The sequence below is a fragment of the Sarcophilus harrisii genome, chromosome 2 (assembly GCF_902635505.1).
Source record: "Sarcophilus harrisii chromosome 2, mSarHar1.11, whole genome shotgun sequence".
NCBI classification, from domain to species: Eukaryota; Metazoa; Chordata; class Mammalia; order Dasyuromorphia; family Dasyuridae; genus Sarcophilus; species Sarcophilus harrisii.
The window spans coordinates 333,429,186-333,453,768 of NC_045427.1; the positions used below are offsets into that span (position 1 = coordinate 333,429,186).

The following is a 24,583-nucleotide window of genomic DNA, read 5'->3' on the forward strand; positions in this document are numbered from 1 at the left end:
TGCTCGTTTCACTCAGCATCAGTTCATGTAAGTCTCTCCAGGCATTTCTGAAATCATCCTGCTGGTCATTTCTTACAGAACAATAATATTCCATAACATTCATATACCACAATTTATTCAGCCATTCTCCAATTGATAGGCATCCATTCGATTTCCAGTTTCTAGCCAATACAAAAAGGGCTGCCACAGACATTTTTGCACATACAGGTCTCTTTCCCTTCTTTAAGATCTCTTTGGGATATAAGCCCAATCGTAATATTGCTGGGTCAAAGGGTATGCACAATTTGATAACTTTTTGAGCATAGTTCCAAATTACCCTCCAGAATGGCTTGGATGCATTCACCATTCCACCAACAATAAATCAATGTCACAGTTTTCCCACATCCCCTCCAACATTCAACATTAAGTTTTCTTGTCATCCTAGCCAATCTGAGAGGTGTGTAGTGATATCTCAAGAGTTGTCTTAATTTGCATTTCTCTGATTAATAATGACTTGGACCATCTTTTCATATGGCTAGAAATAGTTTCAATTTCATCTAAAATTTTTCTGTTCATATCCTTTGACCATTTATCAATGGGAGAATGGCTTGATTTCTTATAAATTAGAGTCAATTCTCTATATAATGAGGCCTTGACCAGCACCTTTGGCTGTAAAAATGTTTTCTGTAGAGGCCTGAAACTATTGGGTTGATGCACTGAGGTCGGGACTGCTGAGTGCTTGAGGCTAACTACTGATTGGACAATACTCTCTGGGCATATGCTTGGAAAATGGTCCTTTCCACTATCTGTACTGGCTCAATGATTTGTGTATAGGGGATTGTATTAGGGACTAGGGGGGTGGAGTAAGACAAATGAGAGTCACACTCTTGGTGGTTGGTGGTGGACGAGAGAGAAGGTGGTTGATTCTGCTTCCATCCTGTTCAATCCTGAGTCTGGGGCCAAGAATAAAGACGAACTTTTGCTTATCCTGACTCCGGCTGATTCTGGGGTGTCCTGGGTGCTAGCACGGTCATTACAGTTTTCCCAGTTTATTGTTTCTCCTAATCTTGTCTGCATTCGTTTTGTTTATACAAAAGCTTCTTAATTTGATATAATTAATTGAAATTTTCTATTTGGTCACAAATTCCTTCCTCTTCCACAGGTCTGAGAGGTAAACTATCCTGCTCTAATTTATTTAAAATCTTATTCTTTATGCCTAAATCATGAACACATTTTGACTTTATATTGGTGTACAGTATTAAGTATGGGTCAATGCCTATTTTCTGCCATACTAATTTCTAATTTTCCCAGCAGTTTTTGTCAAACAGTGAAATCTTATTCCAAAAGCTGGGGTCTTTGTCAAACACTAGATTATTAAAGTTATTGACTAATTTGTCCTGTGAACCTAACCTAATGCACTGATCAACTAATCTGTTTCTTAGCCAATACCAAATGGTTTTTGGTAACTGCTGCTTTATAATATAGTTTTAGATCTGGTACAGCTAGGCTACCTTCATTTGATTTTTTTTTTTTTATTAGTTCCCTTGAAATTCTTGACCTTTTGCTCATCCAGTTGAATTTTGTTGTTATTTTTTCTAGCTCAGTTAAATAGTTGCTTGTGAGTTTGATTGGTATAGTGCTAAAAAAATAAATACATTAGTTTAGGTAATATTGTCATCTTTACTATATTTGCTCAGCCTATCCAAGAGCCCTTGACATTTTTCCAGTTGTTTAGATCTGACTTTATTTTTGTGGAAAGTGTTTTGTAGTTTTGTTCATATAGTTCCTGACTTTCCATTGGCAGATAAATTCTCAAAAATTTTATACTATCGGCAGTTATTTTAAATGGAATTTTTCTTTGTATCTCTTGCTATTGGAAAAAGTGGGCAACCTTTTTTCACTCCTGAGCTTATTGGGAATGGTTCCAGTTTATCCTCATTATATGTGATGCTTACTGATGGTTTTAAATAGATTCTACTGACTATATTAAGGAAAAGTTAATTTATTCCTATACAATCTAGTGGTTTTTTAATAGGAATGGGTGTTGGACTTTATCAAATGCTTTTTCTGCATCTATATGAAACCATATCATATGGTTTTTGTTAATTTGGTTATTGATATAGTCAGTTATGCTAACAGTTTTCCTAATATTGAACCAACCCTGCATACCTGGTATAAATCCTACTTGGTCATGGTGTATTATCTGGGGGATGATTTTCTGTAACCTCTTTGCTAATACTTTATTTAAGATTTTTGCATCAATATGCATTAGGGAGATTGGTCCATAATTTTCTTTCTCTGTTTTTGTCCTTGCTGATTTAGGTATTAGTACCATGTCTATGTCATAAAAGGAATTTTGTAGGAGTCCTTCATTCCCTATTTTTAAAAATAATTTATATAGCATTGAAGTTAATTGTTCTTTAAATGTTTGGTAGAATTCACTTGTAAATACATCTGGTTCTGGGGATTTTTTCTTAGGAAGTTGATTAATAGCTTGTTCTATTTCTTTTTCTAAAATGCAACTGTTTAAGTTTACTTCTACCTTTGTTAATCTGGGCACCCTTTATTTCTGAAGGTATTCATTCATTTCCCTTAGTGTTTCAAATGTGTTGGCATAAAGTTGGGCAAAGTAACTCCTACTTATTGCTCTAATTTCCTCTTCATTAGTGGAAAGTTCTCCCTTTTCATTTTTAAGATTAACAATTTGGTTTTCCTCTTCCTTTTGTCCAATCAAATTTACCAAAAGTTTTATCTATTTTGTTGGGTTTTTTTTTTATAAAACCAACTCTTAGTTTTATTTATTAGTTCAATAGTTTTTTTGACTTTCAATTTTATTAATTTCTCCTTTTATTTTTAGAATTTCAAGTTTAGTGTTTGATTGTTTTAGTGTTTTAATTTGCTCTTTTTCTAGTTTTTTTAGATGCAAGACTAATTCATTGATTTTCTTTTTCTCTGTTTTATGCAAGTAAACCTCCAGAGGTATAAAATTTCCCCTTATTAATCCTTTGACTGCATCCCACAAATTTTGGTATGTTGTCTCATTTTTGTAATTCTCTTGCATGAAATTATTAATTGTGTCTATGATTGGCTGTTTCACCCATTTATTCTTCAGGATGAGATTATTTAGTTTTTATTTACTTTTTGATCTATTTTCCCTTGTTTTTTTATTGAATGTAGTTTTTAATGCATCGTGATCTGAAAAGGATGCATTTACTATTTCTGCCTTTCTGCATTTGAATTTGAGGTCTTTATGTTCTAATATATGGTCAATTTTTGGATAGGTTCCATGAACTGCCAAAAAAAAAGTGTACTCCTTTTTGTCTCCATTCCATTTTCTCCAAAAATCTATCATGCCTAACTTTTCTAGTGTTCTGTTTACCTCTTTAACTTCTTTCTTATTTATTTTGTGTTTTGATTTATCTAGTTCTGAGAATGCAAGGTTGAGATTTCCCTCTATTATAGTTTTGCTGTCTCTTTCTTCCTGCAGCTTTCTTAACTTCTTTAGGAATTTAGATGCTATGTCACTTGGTGTATATATATCTAGTATTGATATTGCTTTATTATCTATGCTACCCTTTAGCAAGATATAATTTCCTTCCTTATCTCTTTTAATTAGATCAATTTTTGCTTGATGTGAGATCAGGATGGCTATCCCTGCTTTTTTTAATTTACCTGAAGTATAATAGATTCTGCTCCAGCCTTTTACCTTTAAGCTATATGTACCACCCTGCTTTAAATGTGTTTCTTGTATATAACATATTGTAGGATTCTGGCTTTTAATCCAATCTGATATCTGCCCCTTCTTTATGTAAGAGTTCACTTCTTTCACATTTAGGGGTAAAACTACTAATTCTGTATTTCCTACCATCTTATTATCCCCGGATTATGCTTTTCTCTTTCCTTTCCCCCTTATCTCTCTCCCCAGTATTAAACTTATGAACACCACTTGCCTCACGCCACCCTCCCCCTTATATCTTTTCCATATTGTTTCTGTATTCCCTTCTATTTAGCCTACTCATTCCCTTTTCACCTTTCCTCTCCCACTTTTCATTGAAGTGGGAGAAATTTCTCTGTACACCAAATATTTCTAATATTTTCTCTTTGAATCAAATCTGATGATAGTAAGATTCACACAGTGTTCATCTTCCTCTCTCCTTTTCCTGAGATATAATATGTTTCTTTTGCCTCTTCATGAGATGTAGTTTCCCTCTTTTTACCTCCACTTTTCCCTTTTCCTGGTACAATCCCTTTTCCATATATCATATTTCTACCACTCAAGCTTATCCCCAGCCCTAGAACTAGGGGGCTGTTGACCTCCCGTAGGAATTCACCCCCTTAACCCACTAGAAGTCCCACTGTTAAACACAGCCATTCTTTTAGCTTCAGGCGTCTCCATCACCTGAGCACATCATAGTCTAATAGAAGGTGACCACAAACAAATAATCCAAGCCTTAACAACTACTATTGCTTTAGGCTTATATTTCACAATTCTCCAGGCTACAGAATACTATGAAGCCCCTTTTACTATCTCTGATGGCATTTACAGATCAACATTCTTTGTAGCAACCGGCTTTCATGGATTACACGTAATCATTGGCTCCTTGTTCTTAATGGTTTGCCTCCTTCGACAACTCTTCTACCATTTCACATCTACACACCACTTCGGATTTGAAGCTGCAGCCTGACACTGACACTTTGTAGATGTCGTATGACTATTTCTATATGTTTCCATCTACTGATGAGGCTCCTATTTTTTTAGTATAATTAGTACTACTGATTTCCAATCATTAAGTTCTGGGTAAAAGCAGAGAAAAATAATTAACCTAATATTAACTCTCCTAATCAACTCTGCTCTAGCAACCATCATAGTCCTTATTGCTTTCTGTTTACCACAACTATATTTGTACCTAGAAAAATCCAGCCTTTAAGAATGTGGATTTGACCCTCTAGGCTCCGCCCGTCTTCCTTTCTCAATAAAATTCTTCCTAGTTGCTATTACTATTATTATTATTATATATACTATATATTATTATTAAATAATAGTTCCTATTATTTGACCTAGAGATTGCCCTTCTCCTGCCCCTGCCCTGAGCCATCCAACTATCTACTACCTGTGTAGTAGCACCATACTTATCTTAGCATATTCCATCATCATCTTGCTCACAGGAGGTCTCACATAGGAGTGGTTTCAAAAAGGCCTTGAGTGAACCGAATAGGTTTTTAATCTAATTAAAATAATTGATTTCGACTCAATAAATCATGGTTCTACCCCATGAATACCTTATGCTTCCTATTAATCTAAACAATTGTAGCCTTCCTATTAGCCCTCACAGGGGTCTTAATCTACCGATCACACTTCACCCTCTTATATCTGGAAGGAATAATAGATAATAGTAAACCAAATTATACATGTATTTTTTATGTATAGCCATAACAGAAATACAGTTTTCAAGAGTTCTTTTTATCTTTTTTACCTATCCTTCTCTTTAGTCCTATATTTGGACGTTAAATTTTTTGTTTAGCTCTGGTTCTTTTCTTCAGAAATAAATGGAATTAACCTGTTTTATTGAATGTCCACCTTCTTCTCTGGAAGAAAATGCTTATTTTAGGTGGATCTTTTATTCTTGGCTGCATTCCAAGTTCCTTTGTCTTTCAGAATATCATATTCCAGGCCCTTCGATCCTTTAATGTGGAAGCTGCTAGATCCTGAGTGATCCTTATTGTGGCTCCACGGTATTTGAATTGTTTTTTCTGGCTGATTGTAGTATTTTTTTCCTTGGTCTGATAGTTCTGGAATTTAGCCACGATATTCCTTGGAGTTTTAATTTTGGGGTCTCTTTCTGGAGCTGTTTGGTGAATTCTTTTGGTAGCCCTGTTACCTTTTGATTCTATGACATCTGGGCATTTCTTTGATGATTCCCTGAAAAATAGTGTCTAGGCTCTTTTTTTGTGATCATGACTTTCAGGGAGTCCAATAATCCTTAGATAATCTCTCTTAGATCTGTTTTCCTGTTCTGTTGTTTTCTCAAGTAGATATTTAACATTTTTTTTTTTTTTGGTTTTGTTTGGCTTCTTTCTTGATGTCTCCTTGAGTCATTCATTTCCATTTGTTCAGTTCCAATGTTTAATGAATTATTTTCTTCATTTATTTAAAAAAAGTATTTGTATTTGTCTAATTGAGTTTTTAAATGAGTTGTTTTGTTCTATGGAATTTTTTCCCATTTCAGTAATTTTTTTTTTAAGGAGTTACTTTCTTTTTCCAATTCACAAATTCTGTTTTTCAGGAAGTTGTTTTCTTTTTCCACTCTGTCTTTTAATGAGTTATATGCCTTATCCAGACCTTCCTGTAAGGTTTTCCTTTCCCTGTTCTTTTTCTAGCTCTCTTTTAAGAGCCTTTTTAATTTTTTCTATGAGAACCTTGTGTGGTGGGGACTAGGCCATATCCTCTTTGGGGCTTCATTTGGAGACAATCTAATTTTAGTCTCCTCAGGGTTTGAAATCTGCTTTCTTTCATTATAAAAGCTATCTATAGTTAGAGCTCGCTTTGTTTTTTTACTCATTTAAAAAACAAACCAAACCAATGAAACACAAAATGCTGAGGTCTGCTTTTAGCGCAATGAGGGCTTTCCAAGATTCTTCAGTAGGTAACAGGAAATGGCAGCGGCATGGCAGAGGCTGCACTAGGATCAGAGGCTGAATTTGGACCGTGCTGAGTCACTCCCAGTGTTGGGTAGGTGTGGCCAGGTCTTGTGGGACTCCAGCTTTGGGGTATACTCTTGACCCTCTGTTTTTATGTTGGAAGTTTTATAACTTCTTTGTTGATCTACTGGCTTGTAACCAGATCAGAGTAGCCAACACTGTGGTAGAGTGCTCCCTGCAGATTTTTAGCCTGTGGAAACCATACTCCACCCTGGATCTGCTCAGTATGTGCAATCCTCTATGCTCTGCCTACCTGCCTGCCTGTGCCTGTGTCTAGTCTGCTCTTTTCTCGTTCCTGCATGGGGTCAAAACAGACCTTTTTTGGTGATCTTCTAGATTATCTTCTTTTGGTAATGTGTTATATTCCCAATATTCATGGGTTCAGACAGTCCAGCCCTAATTCAGAGGTTGAATTTGGTAAATAGTTTGAGAATATTACGGGAGGACAGAAAGAATTGTGTGTCATCTCTACCATCTTGGCCCCACTCCTCATTATTCTTTATAGCAGAAGAGAGAAGGAAATAAATGGAAAGTTATGAGGATAGCATTGAGGAAAATATACAATTGTCCATTTTAACTTGATCATAACCTTTTAAACTTTTCTTCATGATCCATTCTTCATGGTTGGAATTTGTTTTGCTTATTGCTTATCCCATTTTGACTCTTTCCCTTGTTCTCTTCCCCACCTATTCTCCCTTTCTCCACTCTCCAAGTTCTTTGCTATTTCTCTGTTCTTTTTCCACAAAGATTCATTTTCGTTCTCTAAGATTTCTGAGTAATTTGCTTGGTAAGTTACTTTTGGATGTAAGCATATGTATTATATGTATTTTAAAAATTAAATTTAAATATTTTTTTAATTACAAGAAAACTCCTTTTCTATTCCATATAATAAATATACATAATCAAACAAAACACATGTCCTCATTGTTTTCAAAAAATACTTGTCAGTTTGAGTGCTCATTCCACCATCTTTTAGGCAGTAGATTAAATAGTATACTTTGATCTTTGTTTTTTCAGAATCATGAATAGTTATGTTCTTGGTTAGAGTTCTTAGAACTTTTAAAAGTTGTTGTTGTTGTTGGTGGTGGTGGTGGTAGTGGTGTGTGTGTGTGTAAGTAATGTACTTATATTTCTCCATTTTTTCATTCTTTACCAATTTATATGTGTCTTCCAAATTGGTCATATTTATACTATCAATATTATAGTATCAGCTATTTCGGTTTTGCGCATTTTACTTTGTATCATCTTATAAATTTTTTTCTTATGTTTCTGAGATCATCCATTTCCTCTTTTCTTATCACACAATTAGAATTTCATTACATTCATCTAAAACAATTTGCTTAACTCATTCCTCAGTTGATGGAAATCTTTTGAATTTATAGAGATTTCACAAAAAGAACTATTATAGTTTTTTTTATATGTAAAAAATATTTTCTTATTTTTTAATTTCATTTGGGTACACATATTATAAGGATCCCACAGAATTAAACGGAGACTATATGCAATTTAACAACCTTTTGTGTATAATTACAATTGTGACCCAGAATGTTTATATCCATTCATAGAGCAACCATTGGTATATTAATGAAAAAGAATACCAGTTTTCCTTCTCACAGTTCATAGGATATTTGTTATTTTGGCAGGTCATCTTTACTATTCACATGGGTGTGACATCTCTCTCTCCCTCCCTCCTTCCCTCCCTCCCTCCCTCCCTCTCTCCCTCTCTCCCTCTCTCCCTCTCTCCCTCTCTCCCTCCCTCCCTCCCTCCCTCCCTTTATCCCTTCCTCTCTTTGTATCTCTCTCTGTGTGCATTTTTTGTCTATATTTACCTCTTCAGAACTTTCATAATATCCATTGACTATTAATTGGGAATGGCTTTTAATCATAAATTTAAATGAATTTGTCATATATTTTGGAAATTACACAATTTTATACAAGAGAAATAATGAAAGTGGAAATGAAGAGGGACTTGTAGTACCACATCTCAAAGTAGATTATAAAGCAATAATTCTTTTTTTTTCCTTTTTGAAATACAATTTTGTTTTTCTGAAACATTCATCATTTCTTATTCTTTTGTTTTTTGTTTTTTCTTTTGCTGAGGCAATTGGGGTTCAGCGACTTGCCCCAGGGTTATATAGCTAGGAAGTGTTAAAAGTGTGTGAAGTCAGATCTAAACTCGGGTCCTCCTGACTTCAGAAGCTGGTCTCTCCATTGCACCATCTAGTTTCCCCTCTTCATCATTTCTTAAGAGTACAGTAGCATTCCATGACCAAAGCAAGGGTAGAAGACCATAGAAGATAAAAAGTAATTTTGATTACATGATATTAAGAAGGTTTTGCACAAATCTAATAAAATTAAAATTAAAGGGAAATAAATGGACAAACAGGTTTTGCTTTTTGGAATACCATATTCCAAATTTCTTGTTTGTTTTTACTGGTAACTGCTAAATTTTGTGAGTAGAATGTGACTTCTCTATACTTGAACTCTTCCTTTTTGTAATATTATTTTTGTTGATATTTGGAAGCTATAGATTGGATTGTGGTGGGGTTTTTTTTTAACATGTTAAAATATATATTAAATCCAATATGTGTAAACATTTATACAGTTATCTTGCTGCACAAGAAAAATCAGAACAAAAAGGAAAGAAAATGAGTAAGAAAACAAAATGCAAGTGAACAACAACAAAAAGAGTTGAGAATGTTATGTTGTGATCAACAGTCAGTTCCCATAGTCCTCTCTCTGGGTGTAGATGGCTCTCTTCATCACAAGATCATTGGAACTGTCTTCAATCATCTCATTGTAGGATAGAGTCACGTTCGTCAGAATTGATTGTCCTATAATATTGATGTTGCTGTGTGATCTCCTGGTTCTGCTCATTTCACTTAGCATCAATTCATGTAAATCTCTCCAGGCCATGATAAAAAAAAAAAAAAAGAGTTTAGACAATATCTTTCAAGAAATCATCAAGGAAAGCTAGCATGATATTCTTGAACCAGAGGGTAAAAATAACCTTTGAAAGAATCCACTTATCCCCTGAAAGAGATGCCACAATTAAAACTTCAAGAAATAATTTAGCTAAATTATAGAATTATCAGATTAAGGAGAAAATATTGCAAGGAGCCAGAAAGAAGCAATTCAGATATCAAAGTGCTAAAATCAGGATTGCCCAAGACTTAGCATTTTCCACTTTAAAGGATAGAAGGATCAAGAATATGATGTTCCAGAGGGTAAAGGAGCTTGGACTGCAGTCAAGAATTCAACTATCCAGCAAAATTAAGCATTATTTTGTAGGGGGAAAGATGAGCATTCATTGAAGTAGGAGATTTTTAGTTATTTTTGATGACAAGAATTGAGCAGAAAATTTGATCTTCAGATACAGAACTCAAGAGATGCATAAGATAAAAAGGGAAGAAACAAAGCTATGTTTTCTAAAGATTAAAAATGTTTTTATACAAACATGGGAAGACAATATGTGTAACTCTTGAGAATTGTATCTTTTTTAGGGTATATTTAAGAGTGTGTAGATATAACTTGAATTTAATGTAATGATATAAAAAGGAAACTAAGGATGGAAATAGATTGTGCTGGAAGAAGAGGAAAGAGGAAGTAAAAATGGGATGAAGAGACAAAAAATACTTATTACAATTAAAGGAAAGAAGTGAGGGGATGAGCATTGTTTGAACCTTAATCTCATTGAATTTGGTTCAGAGAGAATATCATAAATATTTACTTTGATCTAGAAATTTGTCTCACCCTATAAAGAAGTAGGAGGGAAAGGGCCAAAGGAAAAGGGAAGCCTAATAGAAGGGAGAGCAGAAGTAGGAGGAGAAAGGAATCAGAAAAGGACTGAAAAAAGGGAGGGCAGGTTGAGCAAGTTGGTGGTCAGAACCAAAACACTGGTGAGGAGAGAAAAGGGGAAGGAGAAAGAAAAGTATAACTTCGGGAAAAAAGATGGCAGGAAATACAGAATTTTAGTTCTTTTAACTGTGAATGTGAATGGGATGAATTCTCCTATAAAACAGAAGTGGATAGCAGACTGGATTAAAAGCCAGACTCCTCTTACATTAAGATGTTTACAAGAAACATATTTAAAGCAGAGTGATATATAGAGTAAAGACAAAAGGGTGGAGCAGAATCTATATTATGCTTCAGCTGAAGTTAAAAAAAAAAAAGGCAGGGATAACAATTTTAATCTCAGATCAAACAAAAGCAAAAATAGATTTTATTAAGAGATATAAAGAAGGAAACTATATCTTGCTAAAGGTTACCATAGACAATGAAGTAATATCAATACTAAACATATGCATCAAGTGGTATAACATCCAAATTACTAGAGAAAAAATGAAAAGAGCTGTAAGAAGAAATAGACAGCAAAACTATACTATTGGAGGATCTCAACTTTGTTCTGTCAGAATTAGATAAATCAAACCATAAAATACTCAAGAAGGAAATTAATGAACTAAATAAAATTTTAGAAAAGTAAGTTTGATAGATTTTTTGAAAAAAATTGAATGTTAACAGAAAGGATTATACTTTTTTTCTTGGCAATACATGGAACCTAATCAAAAATTAATCATGTATTAGGCATGAAAACCTCATAATCAAATGCAGAAAGGCAAAAATAATAAATGCACCCTTTTCAGAAACATAGTGTAATAAAAATTACATGTAATAAAGGGCAATGGAAAATACAGAAAAAATTAAATGGAGACTAAATGATCTTATCCTAAAAAATAAGTGGGTGAAACAAACTATAGAAACAATGAATAATTTCATCCAAGAATAATAAAATAATGAGACAACTTTCCAAAATTTATGGGATGCAGCCCAAGAAATTCTTGGAAGAAATTTTGTATCTCTAGATGGTTACATTAAAAAAAAATAGAGAAAGAGAATATAAATGTATTCATTTATCTATCCATCTATCTATCTATCTAAAACTAAAGGCTAGAAAAAGAACAAATTTAAAAACCCCAATTAATATTAAAAATCTATATTTTTATGGAACAATAATATTCCATAACATTCATAGACCATAATTTATTCAGCCACTCTCCAATTGATGGACATCCACTCAGTTTCCAGTTTCTTGCCACCACAAAAAGGGCTGCCACAAACAGTTTTGCACACTTAGGTCCCTTTCCCTCCTTTAAGATCTCTTTAGGATTCAAGCCCAGTAGAAACATTACTGGATCAAAGGGTATGCACAGTGTGATAGCCCTTTGGACATAGTTCCAAATTGCTCTCCAGAATGGTTGAATCAGTTCACAGTTCCACCAACAATGTATTAGTGTCCCAGTTTTCCCACATCTCCTCCAACATTCATCATTATCTATTCCTGTCATTTTACATAATCTGAGAGGTATGTAGTGATGATATATAGATTGTAGTTTTGATGATCTTGGGAGTTTTTATTTTAGGATTTCTTTCAGGTAATAGAAGATGTCATCTTCCTATTTTTACTTTGTCCTCTTGGTTCTACTAGATCTGGGAAGTTTTCTTTCATGATTTATTAAAGTATGATATGCAGACTCCTTTTGAGTTGTAGATTTCAATTATTTTTCAATGATTCTTAGGTGTTTTTTTCCCCCCTTTGGCTTTTTTTTTGGGGGGGGGGTCTTTTTTTTTCATGTGAGGTATATTTTTCTGCATTTCTGTTTTCACATTTCTTGATGCCTCATGGAATTAACTTCTATACCATTTTCATGGAGTCTGTTATTTCAGTATAGTTTTGGTTTTCCGTCTTTTTTTTTTCATGTGAGGTATATTTTTCTGCATTTCTGTTCTCACATTTCTTGATGCCTCATGGAATTAACTTCTATACCATTTTCATGGAGTCTGTTATTTCAGTATAGTTTTGGTTTTCCTATTCTAATCTGTTGCAAAATTTTCCTTAGTCTCTCCTGTTTTTTCCCTCCAATTCTCCACAGCTCCCATTTTTATTTAACATACTTTAAAAAATTAAATTGTTTTATAATTTCCACAAATGTTCTACTTTGATTTTGTGGCCAAACTGTGTCTTTTCTTTGTGGTTTTGCTTAGATGTTGTAGAGCTACTCTTTTAGATTTTTCATTTTAGTCACCCCTGGCTCCATAATATCTCTTTAGCATAGATTTCTTGTTTATTTGTTTAGCCATTCTTACTTATTTGAATGAAAAAAAAAAAAAGATGTTACTATATATTTTATGTGTTTCAAACCATTCTGAAAAGGGGTCATGGGTTTCTCCAGACTCCCTGAGGAGGTCATGATACAAAAAACAATTTTTAATACTACTCTTTTGTAAATTTGAAATGAATTTGAGTTCAATCTTGTTTTTGCTTCCTGCTAGCAGTAAAACTGTAAAATCTATAACTCTTTTTTCCGATACATATTTGTATACTTTAGTCTCAGTTTGTGCTGGATATGGAACCTGGCTTTAGGTTTAAATAAGTTAAGTTCCTGACTTTTTCCTCTTGCTCATTGCAAAATTCCTTGTCTCAGAAGCTTACTCTTTGTCTGTTTTCCAAGTTCCCAGTGTCATTGCTACAAGTTACCGTCTTTTCTTTGTGCTTAATTTCTAATTGTATAACCATTAGCCTCAGCACAATCCTCTTGCTGCAATGGTTCTGTTCAAGTCTTCCTTGCTGGACCATACCCGTAGTCATCATAGACCTCTGATGGTCCCTTTTTGCTGACCTAGACTTGAAAAATGATCCATGTTGTTTTCTCTGTGGATTTTGTGGATTACAACTCTTATGTGATTTTCTTCCTCAGACTTCGTTGGAGTGGCTATAGGAAAGAGCTAGAATGCACTGCTTTCTTTGCTAGTCTTTTTCTCAACTGTCTACTTTATAAGGAGCAACAACGTTGTACAGGTAGAGAGGTTTTATCTGAACAGTCTGTGAAACAAAGCTAAATACAAAACTACCCATAGTTCTTTTCTTGTTTTTCTCTTTCACTTCCTTACTGATGGTGGTAGAGTGTTGGGAAAGGGGAAAAAAACTTACCAAGGATCATTTTGTCAACAAGAATTTATTAAATGCTTAGTCCAGGTCCTGGTACATTGGTTTGTCTTTCCTATAAAATATTATGGCTTTGACTTTTGACAAGTCACTTAGGCTCCCAGCACTCTTGTCATGTTAGTAAAACAAGTTGTCAAGAGGGGGCTACTTTTGTTTGACATTGACAATTTTCTCATTTGAGATTTCCCTATATCATTAAATCACAGATAAGATTTCTTTCTTTCCCTTATTTCCTAAGAACTATGATGAGCACTGGGGATGCAAAGTAAATAAAACTAGTTCCTACTCTCCAGAAAGTTACATTCTAGTAAGTGAAAAAACATGCAAATAAATGCACATATACAATACACAGAGGAATTGGAAACTAACCTTTAAGGGGAAAGCTTTTAGCAAACTTGGGGAGGGAGAGGTCTTTTAAGGACACATTGAGATGACATTTGAACTGATTCTTGAAGCAAATATTTCTCTATTAAATGCCTAGTTTGGATGCTTCTCTTTGCACATTATGTTATATTGATTGCATCAAGCCCCAAAACATTGTATAATCCCCTAAAAGAGATCTTTAATTAATTACTCAGGGCTTCAATCTAAATATCCACATGGAAAAATTTAGGTGAATGTAGACTGCCTTTTTTTCAGACTATGCTATACAGAACCATAGAGGAGTTCAGTCCCCAAGTTCGGGGACTTGGTTCAGAATTGAAATGGAGGAAGAAAATGAAATTTATTGTCTTATAAGAAACTTTTTGTCTAAAAGCTTCTCAGAAATAAATTCTCCTTCAAATTTTTTTTCTTGTGATGATAATCATGTGGTACAAAACATGAAGTCTTTAAAGTTGTGAGTCATTCAAAAAAATGTAGGAGTATATAAAAAGCATACTGGCTTGTAGTGTATTGCTAGTAAATTGTGCAAATAAGTAGTGTAAAGGATGCCATTAAAGAAAAAAAAAATTATTTTTTAAAATAATGGCTCAGTTGTTAGCAATTTAACAAGACTGAGGGATGACTGGTAGATAGCTTCATATTGATCTCCAAAAGAAAGGCCCTAACTTATTTACTGTAACTCCTCTGGGTTACTTATAGGATAACATGGACAAGAGAAATATATCAAATTGAATTTTATGTTTGTAGTGATATCCAGATTCGTTGAAGTGAAGGTTTTCTTAGGAAATCAACAAAAATAATTGAGATAATTGCTTCAATAAAATAGCAATAAACAAAAATAAATCCATAATGACCATCGATATTTCTCTTGGTTTTCAATAAAAACCAGGGGTAAAGAGGAGACAATTCATTTGAAATTTCAAAATGTATTAGATAGCTACATATAAACTTATTTGTAGCTATTTTCATGTTAATATTTAGAGGAAACAATCAAATCAACTCTTTCAGGAAAAGGAAGACTTAAGGAAATGGGAGAATATTCAGTGTTAATAGCTTCATGACTTGGCACATCAACTTAATAAGAATGAAGGTAATACTTAAAGTATGTTATAGACATAACCAGGCTAATGAAAACAATTTATTATAATTTATAGTAATGATATTTTGAGATTATTATTATTATTATTATTTGCTAAGGCAATTGGAGTTAAGTAACTTGCCTAGGGTCACATAGCTAGTTAGTGTTGTGTCTGAGATCAGATTTGAACTCAGGTCTTCCTGCCTGACTTTGGGGCTGGTACTCTATTCACTGTGCCACATAGTTGCCCCTCATTTTAAGATTATTAAAGTAGATTTTCATAGAAATTAAGAATATCAAGAAAGTTAGAAGGGATTTCATGTATAGATTTCAAATTACATATCAAAATGATTTATTAAAATTTTGAGGGACTGGATAAATAGAAAGGGAGTTTAATGGAACAAATTATATAAGAAGACATATTAGAAATTACTACTGAATATGTTTGTGATAAAGGCAAGAAAAGTGCTAGTTTTTATTTGATAACTTCATATGCTTTAGTTGTATTTCTTGTATTTTTTCAACTCAAATATTTATTAAATGTCAGACATTATGCTATATATGGGAGACATTCAGACAAAAATGAAACAGTGCCCACAGCTAGCATTTCTGTAGCCAACACGTTTTGAGTTATGCATTCATCCTTTGCATAATTGTCTCTTCTTTTATAAATGAACTTATAGCATTCAAAATAGTCATTGTTTTTCCATTTCTCAGTAGTTTTACCTTTTTTTAAAAGCAGAACTATTAGCTTGTTTTTGTTTTTTTTTAATTAACTGATCAGTCTTTGTTCTTCTCTTTGCATCACAAGATAGCTAGGCTTTGTTTTTTTCTATCTTCTCAAAGACTGAAGAGAACCTTTTTGCTTTTTTGCTTCAAGAGAACCTATTCTAGTCTCCTTCATCACCTACCCACCCTTATCTTGTATGATTCTACCCCACTCCATCCCCTCGCCCCTCCAGGTCTTTGGATTCTTCTGTTACTAACAGAATTTTTTTTTTCTTCTTTTCATTTCCCTTCCTAGATTGTGGCTAAAGACAGTCTTCTGTTCTCAAGGAACTCACAGTCCAATGAGGGATATAGCATGTAAACAGCTTCATGCAAAGATATGTACAAGATAAAAATTGGAGATAATCAACAGAGGGAAAGGACTAGCATTATAGGAAACCAGAAAATGATTCTTTTAGAATATGAGACACTGAATATTGAAGGATGCCAGGGAAACCAGGAAGTGCTGGAAAAATGCCTGGAGCTTTTAGATGGGGGAGTCTTTTGTGTAGAACAGCAAAGGGACCAGTTTCATTGGATTGCAGAGTATTAGAATGTTTTCAAACTGAGAGCCTATAGACTTTGCCCCCTCAGTGTAGTGATAATACTGTTAGAGTAAGAGTGGAGTAAGGAAAGAGGGAGTATTAGGAAGAAGCTAATGAGTTGTGTTTTTTTATCAGTTGAATTTGAGGGTTTTACAGAACTTCTAGTTTAAAATGTCTTAAAAGGAATAGATGATTTGAAACTGGCTTAAGGAAGAGGTCAGGGCTGAATAAATAGATCTGAGAATCATCTGAATAGGGATAATTCAACACCTGGGAATTTTGAGATCACCAAGCAAGACTATGTAGAGCTGAAAAGAGGGCCTAAGAGCCTGAAACAATAGTCAAAGTGAGTAGCAGATGACTACAATTGAGTGAAAATCAGCAAAGGAGATTAGACAGTTGTAATAGATTTTGGCAAGAACCAAAAAATAGTAGTGACAGGAAAACTTGAAAAGGAGAGAGTATTTATGAGAGCAAGAAATTTAACTTGTGTCATATGTTACAGAAATGGCAAGAGGGATTAAGATTCAGAAAAGACTGTTAGATTTGGCAATTATAATTGGTAATTTGGGGAAAAAGCATTTTGTGTTGAAAGATGAGATCAGAAACCAGATTTAAGAGGGGAGTGAAGGGAAAGAATGTGAGAAGTACCAATTGTAGTTGGTATTCATAAGTAGTTTATCCATGAAAAGTAAGAGGAATAAAAAATAAATAAGTAAATATAGTTAGATCTTCAATTTCAGTCTAAATTTTGCACTATGCACATGAGCTGAGTCACAGTCAGCTCCAGGTCTTGTTTTGACTGTATAGAACTTCTCCACCTTTGATTGTATAGTATATATAATCAATCTGATTTCTGTATTGATTATTTGGTGATGTCTGTGTGTAGAGTCAGTATCAACATTTTCAGATTTTCAGATGATACTACTGATTGCAGAAAGGCAAGAGGAATTAAAAAAAAAAAAACCTCTTGATGAAGGTAAAACAGGAGAGTGTAAAAAACTTACTTGAAACTTAAAATAACTAAGATCTTGGCAACTGTTTCCATCACATCTTGGGAAATAGAGGGAGAAGAAATGGAAAGAGTATCATTTTATATAGATTACTGCAGACAGCGATTGCAGCCATGAAATTAAAAGATGATCTTGAGAAGGAAAACTGGCAAATCTGGACCGCATATTAAAAAGCAGAGACATCACCTTGCTGACAAAGGTTTGTATAGTCAAAGCTATGGTTTTTCCAATAGCAATGTGTGGCTGTGAGAGTTGGAGTATAAGGAAAGCTGGGTGCTGTGGAATTGATGCTTTAGAATTATGGTGCTAGAGAAGATTTTTGAGAGTCCCTTGGACAGCAAGAAGGTCAAATCAGTCAGTACTTAATTAAATTAATTCATGCTACAAATACTAAAACTGAAGACTTGAGGAATTTGATCACATAATAATGAGGAGGTGGGACTCATTGGAAATGACTTAAACTTGGGAAAAGAACATGATGTTGGGAAATATTGAAGATAAAAGAAAAAGGGGATAGCCTAGGATGAAATAGGGTTATGGACACAATGAACATAAATTTGGACAGACTTTAATAGATAGAAGAGGCTGGTATGCTATGGTCCATGGGGTCAATGAAGAGTCAGGCAGGACTGAATGAACAATAACAACATGTTTAGATCAGGTGAAGGTCTTCTACAGATGGAGGAAACATAGTAATGCCTATGGGAATCGGGAAGTAGCCAGATGGTAGGGAAATAAGAGATTGAAAATTCATGAAAATTGGGATGTTAGAGAAAGCAGTGTGCTAGGAAAGAAAGGCTAGAGTGGAATAAGTGATACATATAGAGAGGACTTTCCCTTGGCCCATTTTGATGTGAGGTTGATTAAAGAGTTAGTGGGATAAGAAAATTAAATATTGTAAGGTAAAAAGAAATGGGAGGAACTGTCTTCATTTTATTAAGGAAGAAATAAGTATTCAGCAGAGAGAGGAAGGGGAGAGGTGACAAGGAAGAAATAAGTATTCAGCAGAGAGAGGAAGGGGAGAGGTGACAAGGAAGACTTGAAGAAAGATAAAAAAGAAAATAATCACAGAGGGTATAAAATGTTTGTAGACCTACTTGATGAAATGTTCATAGGAACTGTATGAATACATGCTTTATTGAAGCCAGTCAGTCAGTAAACATCAAGTACCTACAGTATACCAGGCTCTATGATAAGTGCTAGGAAAAAGTGGAGAAAGCAATTGTGATGTGAATAAAAAAGCAAAACTTTTATAAGGGAAAGCAGAGGAAGAGTCAGTAGTATCAGATCTGAAAATATATGCAAAGAAGTAATCATCAAAGTAGAAACAATGGAATTTATTAACATGGTATTTGATAAATCAAAAGGCAATATTTAGTGAATGGGGTTTCAATATTTGACAAAAATAAGAAAAATATCAAAACACATTCTGGCAGAAACTAATTTAACAACTCACACTGTGCAATCTCCAGATTTTAAACTAGATAAAAACAATCATATTATAAATTAGGGGAACAAGCAAGGAGAAACCTTTTACTACTATGGATTGGTGAAGAATTTGTGATTTAAGGAATAGAGAGGATCAGAAGATAAAATGTACTATTTTGATTACTTAAAATTGAAAAACTTTCACAAATATAACTGAAATTCAAAAGGGACCATTTAACTAAAATATCTTGCATGATGTTTCTCTGATTAAGTTTCCTAATGTCAGATGTACAAAGAAGTGATTCAAATATTTAACAAGTTGTTATTTGTTGTGTCATGTCTGACTTTGGGTGACCCCTTTTGGGGGTTTTCTTGAGTAAGATACTGGAGTGGTTTGTCATTTACTTCTCTGGCTTATTTTATAAATGAGGAACTGAGGCAAACAGGGTTAAATGATTTGCCCAGAGTCATACTGTCTAAAGCAGGATTTGAACTCATGAGGATGAGTCTTTCTGATTTCAAACTCAATGCTCTATCCATTGTACCACTTGGCTACCCCTGAAAATTTCCTCTCCCTTGAAGTCTTTGTCAGAGACCCTGTTCAGTTGTGTTTGATTCTTCTTAACTCCTGTTGTGGTTTTCTTGGTTAAACACACACACACACACACACACGGAGTAGTTAGGTAGCTTATTTTCTCCAGTTTATTTTACAGATGAGGATCTGAGGCAAACTGGTTCAAACAGCTATTAAATTTTGCCACAGTATCTCTAACATTTGTTATTTTCATTTTCTTTAAACTTAATCTAATTTGTGCAGTAGAGTGCTTGGCCTGGAGCCAGGAAGATCTATGTTCAAATGTGACTTCAAACATTTCCTAGTTGTGTGATCATGAAGATGATAATATAATCTACCTGAAGATCAAATGAAATTATTGTAAAGTACATAGCAAACACAATGCCTGACACACAGTAAATGTTATCTATTATTACTGGCCAATATGATGGAATTAAGGGTGATTCTTCAGAATTTTAATTTGCATTTCTCTAATTATCAGTGATTTAAAATATGTTTTTTCATATGGCTATTGCTAGCTTGCATTTCTTTCTTTGAAAATTGCCTATTTGGGGCAGCTAGGTGTCACAGTGAATAGAGCACCAGCCCGTAAATCAGGAGGACCTGAGTTTAAATCTGGTCTCAGACACTTGATACTTCCTAGCTGTGTGACCCTAGTCAAGTCACTTAACACCAGTTGCCTCAGGAAAAGAAAGATAAGAAAATTACCTGTTCTAGAGGCAGCTAGGTGGCACAATGGATAGAGTACCAGCCCTGAAGTCAGGAGGACCTGAGTTTAAATATAGCCTCAGACTTTTAATATTTTCCTAACTGTGTGGCCCTTGGGCAAGTCACTTCAATTGCCTCAGCAAAAAAAGAAAAGAAAATTACCAATTCATACCTTTGATGAGGAATGGCTCTTATTCTGGTTTGAATTAGTTACTTATATATCTTGAAATGGAACCTTTATCAGAAAAACTTTTCTGCAAAGATTTCCCCCCCCTCCCCCATTTGCCTGCTTCTCTTCTGATTTTAGATATATTGGTTTTGCTTACATATAATAATTTTAATTTTGTATAATCTTCTCTACCTCTTGTTTGGTCATGAACTCTTCTAAATTTCTTCCATGCTCTTCTAATTTGTTTATGACGTATCACCTTTCATGTCTAATGCAGGTACCCTTTTCAAGCTTGTATTAGTATATATTATGGTCTAGACCTAGTTTTTCCAGGCGGCTTTCCAGTTTTAGATTTATCAAAAAGTAGGATTATTGTATGTATTTGTTTCTCTATATTGTACCTAATTTGTTTTCCTGATGAAACAATATATTTCTTAACCTGTACCAAATTATTTTGATGATTATAGCCTTGTTATATAGTTTCAGATCCAAGTACTATTGGGCCCTTACTGTTCTTTTTCCCCCATTAACTCTTTTTGAGATTCTTTATGTTCATTCAGATGAACTTTGGTTTTTTTTTTTTTTTTTTAAGCTTTACAAAGAAATCCATTGGTAGTTTGGTTATGTCACTGAATAAATAAAATTCAAGTAGTTTGGTCATTTTATTTTTTTGGCTTTATTCTCTTCATAAGCAATAAATAATGCTCCAGTGCTGTAGATATGTTTTTATTTTTGTAAAATATGTATTCTAATCACATTCACAAAGTTCTGGTGTGTGTGTGTTTTGGCAGGTAGTCTCCAAAGTATTTTATACTCTGTCATTATTTTAAATGGAGTTTCTTTTATCCATAATTTTCTATTCGATTTTGTTGGCAACATAGAGAAATGCTGATGACTTGATGAAATGATTAGACTTTCTAAATAAAACATCATATTTGGGGGGGGAAAAAGGAATAAGTTGTTTCCTCTTTTGTTCATTCCCTATAGTAATGGTGATAATATATATCCTTGCTTTTTATCCTTGATCTTATTGAAAAGACCTCTAGTTTATTCCTATTACAAATAATAGCCTCTCTTGCTCTTAGGTAGGATACTTCTTATTGAGGAGAGCTCTCTGTATCCTTATGCTTTCTAATCTTTTTTTTTTTTTTTTAGGAATATTATGAAAAGCTTTTGCTGTATCTCTAGATATAATTATAGGATTTTTAATTTGCCAGTTATATTTGTAGCTTTCTTAATATTCAAACAGTTTTATTTTCTTAGTATAAATTCATCTTGGTCATAATGTATACTCTTTTTGATATGTTGCTGTAGTCTCCTTGCCAAAATTTTTGTATAATCTTTGTTAGGAATATTAGTCTATAGTTTTTATCTGTTTTGACTCTCTCTGGTTTAGGTATCGTGAATTATCTTTAGATATTCATATAGAATATAGAAGGACTTAATATTTCTTCTTTCAACCCAATTATAATTTTGCACCAGTTTTGATTGAACGGATAAAGTATTTATTAAATGCTTAACTATATATAAAGTACTACTTTAAGCTTTAGGTATACCAGTAGAAAAGTAAGACCTCTTTTCAAGGAGCTCCCATTCAAATGCAGGAGTTGATACATGAAAGATTTTAACTGCAAGTCAGATAGAAAGGTTCATGGTCTTTTTGGTGCATTGGCAAAGCAGATGGTAAAGATTTTTCCTTTAATGCCATTTCCACCAATAACAATCATATGATTAAGCCATTTGACACTGCTAAGAGCTTATGGGACAAGAACATTTGTGATTGGATCTTTAGTATATATAAAACTATAAGTACATTTAGTGTCATTTCCACCAATTACAATCATATGAATCTGTGATTTTAACCCATTTGATACTACTAATTGCTTAGGGGACAAGAACACTCATGACTGCATCTTCTGTATATGTAAAACTATAAGTACAATACAGTATTCTTCTGTGCTTCTGTTCACTTCACTTGGCATCAGTTCATATTTCCCAAGTTTTTCTGAAACCATCCTGTTCATCATTTCTTATAGCACAATAATATTCTATCACAATCATATGCCATAAGTTGTTTAGCCATTTCCCAATTGAAGGACATCCCCTCAGTGTCCAATGAACTTTTTTATTAATTTTTTTTAGCTTTACAGATTTGTTCCCTTAATACTGTTGATGTAAAAAAAAAAAAATCCCATGACCCCTTATTGTCTTCTTTCAATCCCCCTCCCCCGCCCAGTGACCTTTTTTACATATAATAATATGTATTATTATTCTGAAGGGGATTTTTCTCATCTGCCACTTTTGAAATATAATAATATAAGCACATCATTATCATTTAACTTGTTCTGATTTCTGGGATGTATTTACCATTATAATTTTATCATATTTCTTTTGTCTACATTTCATGGTTTTTCTGCAGCTCTGATCTTTTCATCAGGATTATTTTATTTCATTTAAATTTTATTTTTTCTCACTCTGTGAGATTAAACCTAGTTTTGCAGGATAAGAGTATTTAGTATTTTACAGCTGCTAAAACACTGGATTTTAAAATCTAGAAGACCTGATCACATGTTCAAATGTTACATCAGCTACTTCACAGGTGTGTGACTGTGGGGCAAGCTAACTTTTCTAAGCCTTATTTTCCTTGTCTATTAAGTGATTAAATTAGGTGACAGATTTACAATTTTAAATCTATAATTCTGTGATTCGGTTTCTTTTGGTTGTCATACAAGCAGAAAATACTTTCTATGTGTCAAGCAAGCATTGTACTAGTGTTAGAGATAAAAAGCCAAGTGGTAGGAATAAAAAGAAAGGCAAAAAAAAAAAAAAAAAAAAAAAAAAAAAGAGTCCCTGTCCTTAACATAAACATAATATAAGGATGAATATATATAATAATTAGATTTTGTCATCTTTTGAAATCTTGAAAAAAATCAAAGAAACAGAGGTGGAATTGATGAGGGAGGGCATTCTAGCTATGAAGGCAGCCTGTATACTTGCACAGAAGTGGGAGTTTTGAGTGTTATTTTTTGAGGAATTTCTATTTGACTGGATCATAAAAGGCACTGTTGTAGGAGAAAAGAGTGAGAAGACTGGAAAGGTAGAAAAAAGCCAAGTTATTTTAGTTAGTAGTATTAAGTACCTACAATATTCCAAGCACTGTTTTAAGTGCCGAGTATACAAAGAAGATGAAGGAACAATGTGAGTTCTCAGGAAGCTCACAGTGTATTGGGGGTGGGGGGAACAGCATGCAAGCAACAACATTAAAAAAAAAAAAAAAACTATATAAAGAATAAATTGAAAATAACCACCAAAAGAAAAGCACTATAATTAAGGAATGTAGGCTAAGGCTGCCTATAGAAGGAGGATTTTAATTGGGACTTGAAGGAATTCAGAAGGCAGAGATGAGGGAGAACAACATAGGCATGAGAAACAGCCAGTGAAAATGTCTAGGATTGGAAGATGGAATGTCTTATGTGAAAAAAAAAAAATGTAAAACTAAGGGGAGTTTTGGCTTCTGGAAGGATTTGAGACAGGGTTGTTATGCCTCAGTTTCCCTGAATTCCTCTGCCTTGGTCTCCCTGGTGGTAACCCCCCTTCCTGGCCATTAGGACTGGGAACCCTGACCACTAGGCATTCCAAAAAATCAAACTCCAGATGGCTTATCTCAAATACCTAAATGGGACTCTGAACCAGACGTAGTGGCTCCTAGCCTCCAAACTTATCAGAATTTATGATCCTTCCTTACCCCCAACCTGTCAGAACTGAATTTATGGACCTTTCCTGGAACTTCCCGCTCACCAGTGCTGTACCCACCTTGCTGGAGCCCTATTAAAGTCTCTGGAATCCCTTGCTCAGGGCTGGATACTTTGAGACTAGAGTCTGATCCAGTTGGCTGGGGTCAACATGGATCCTGTTTTGCCCCCAGTCCAAACTCTCCCTCTAATAAAATATTAAAAACCTCTCTATCTTCCCTCAATTTCTCTGGCATTAAAAGGTCACTAGATAAAAGACTTGCAGCAGTTTAGGCATGTGGTAATAGTGATGATGATGATGATTGTGTGAGCAGTGAGAAAGAATCTATCAGATGTTGTGATATGGTAAAAAATGATGAGATTTGGCAATAGATTGGATATATTAGAATGACTAATAGTCAGCAGTTGAAGTTACACCAAGATTGTATGTCATTGACAGTAACAGGGAAATTCCAAAACAAGGAGGTTGAGAGATGATGAATT

The 24,583-nt window shown here is 34.0% G+C and overlaps 1 protein-coding gene across 9 annotated transcripts in view; it reads left to right on the top strand.

Moving 5' to 3' along the window:
• Positions 1-24,583, top strand: part of MTA1 (metastasis associated 1) — a 243,965-nt gene that overhangs the window by 41,849 nt on the left and 177,533 nt on the right. For 4 of the 9 annotated variants that reach the window (XM_031952889.1, XM_031952891.1, XM_031952894.1 and 1 more), the window contains exon 1: positions 16,004-17,668. The exons of 2 other annotated variants lie outside the window; for them this stretch is intronic. In XM_031952889.1, coding sequence (XP_031808749.1) covers positions 17,596-17,668 — 73 coding nt within the window. In that variant the 5' untranslated portion in view covers positions 16,004-17,595. Of the gene's footprint in view, positions 1-14,902; positions 15,156-16,003; positions 17,669-24,583 lie in introns of those variants that run through there. 3 more of the 9 variants (XM_031952892.1, XM_031952896.1, XM_031952890.1) reach the window with 2 other exon arrangements.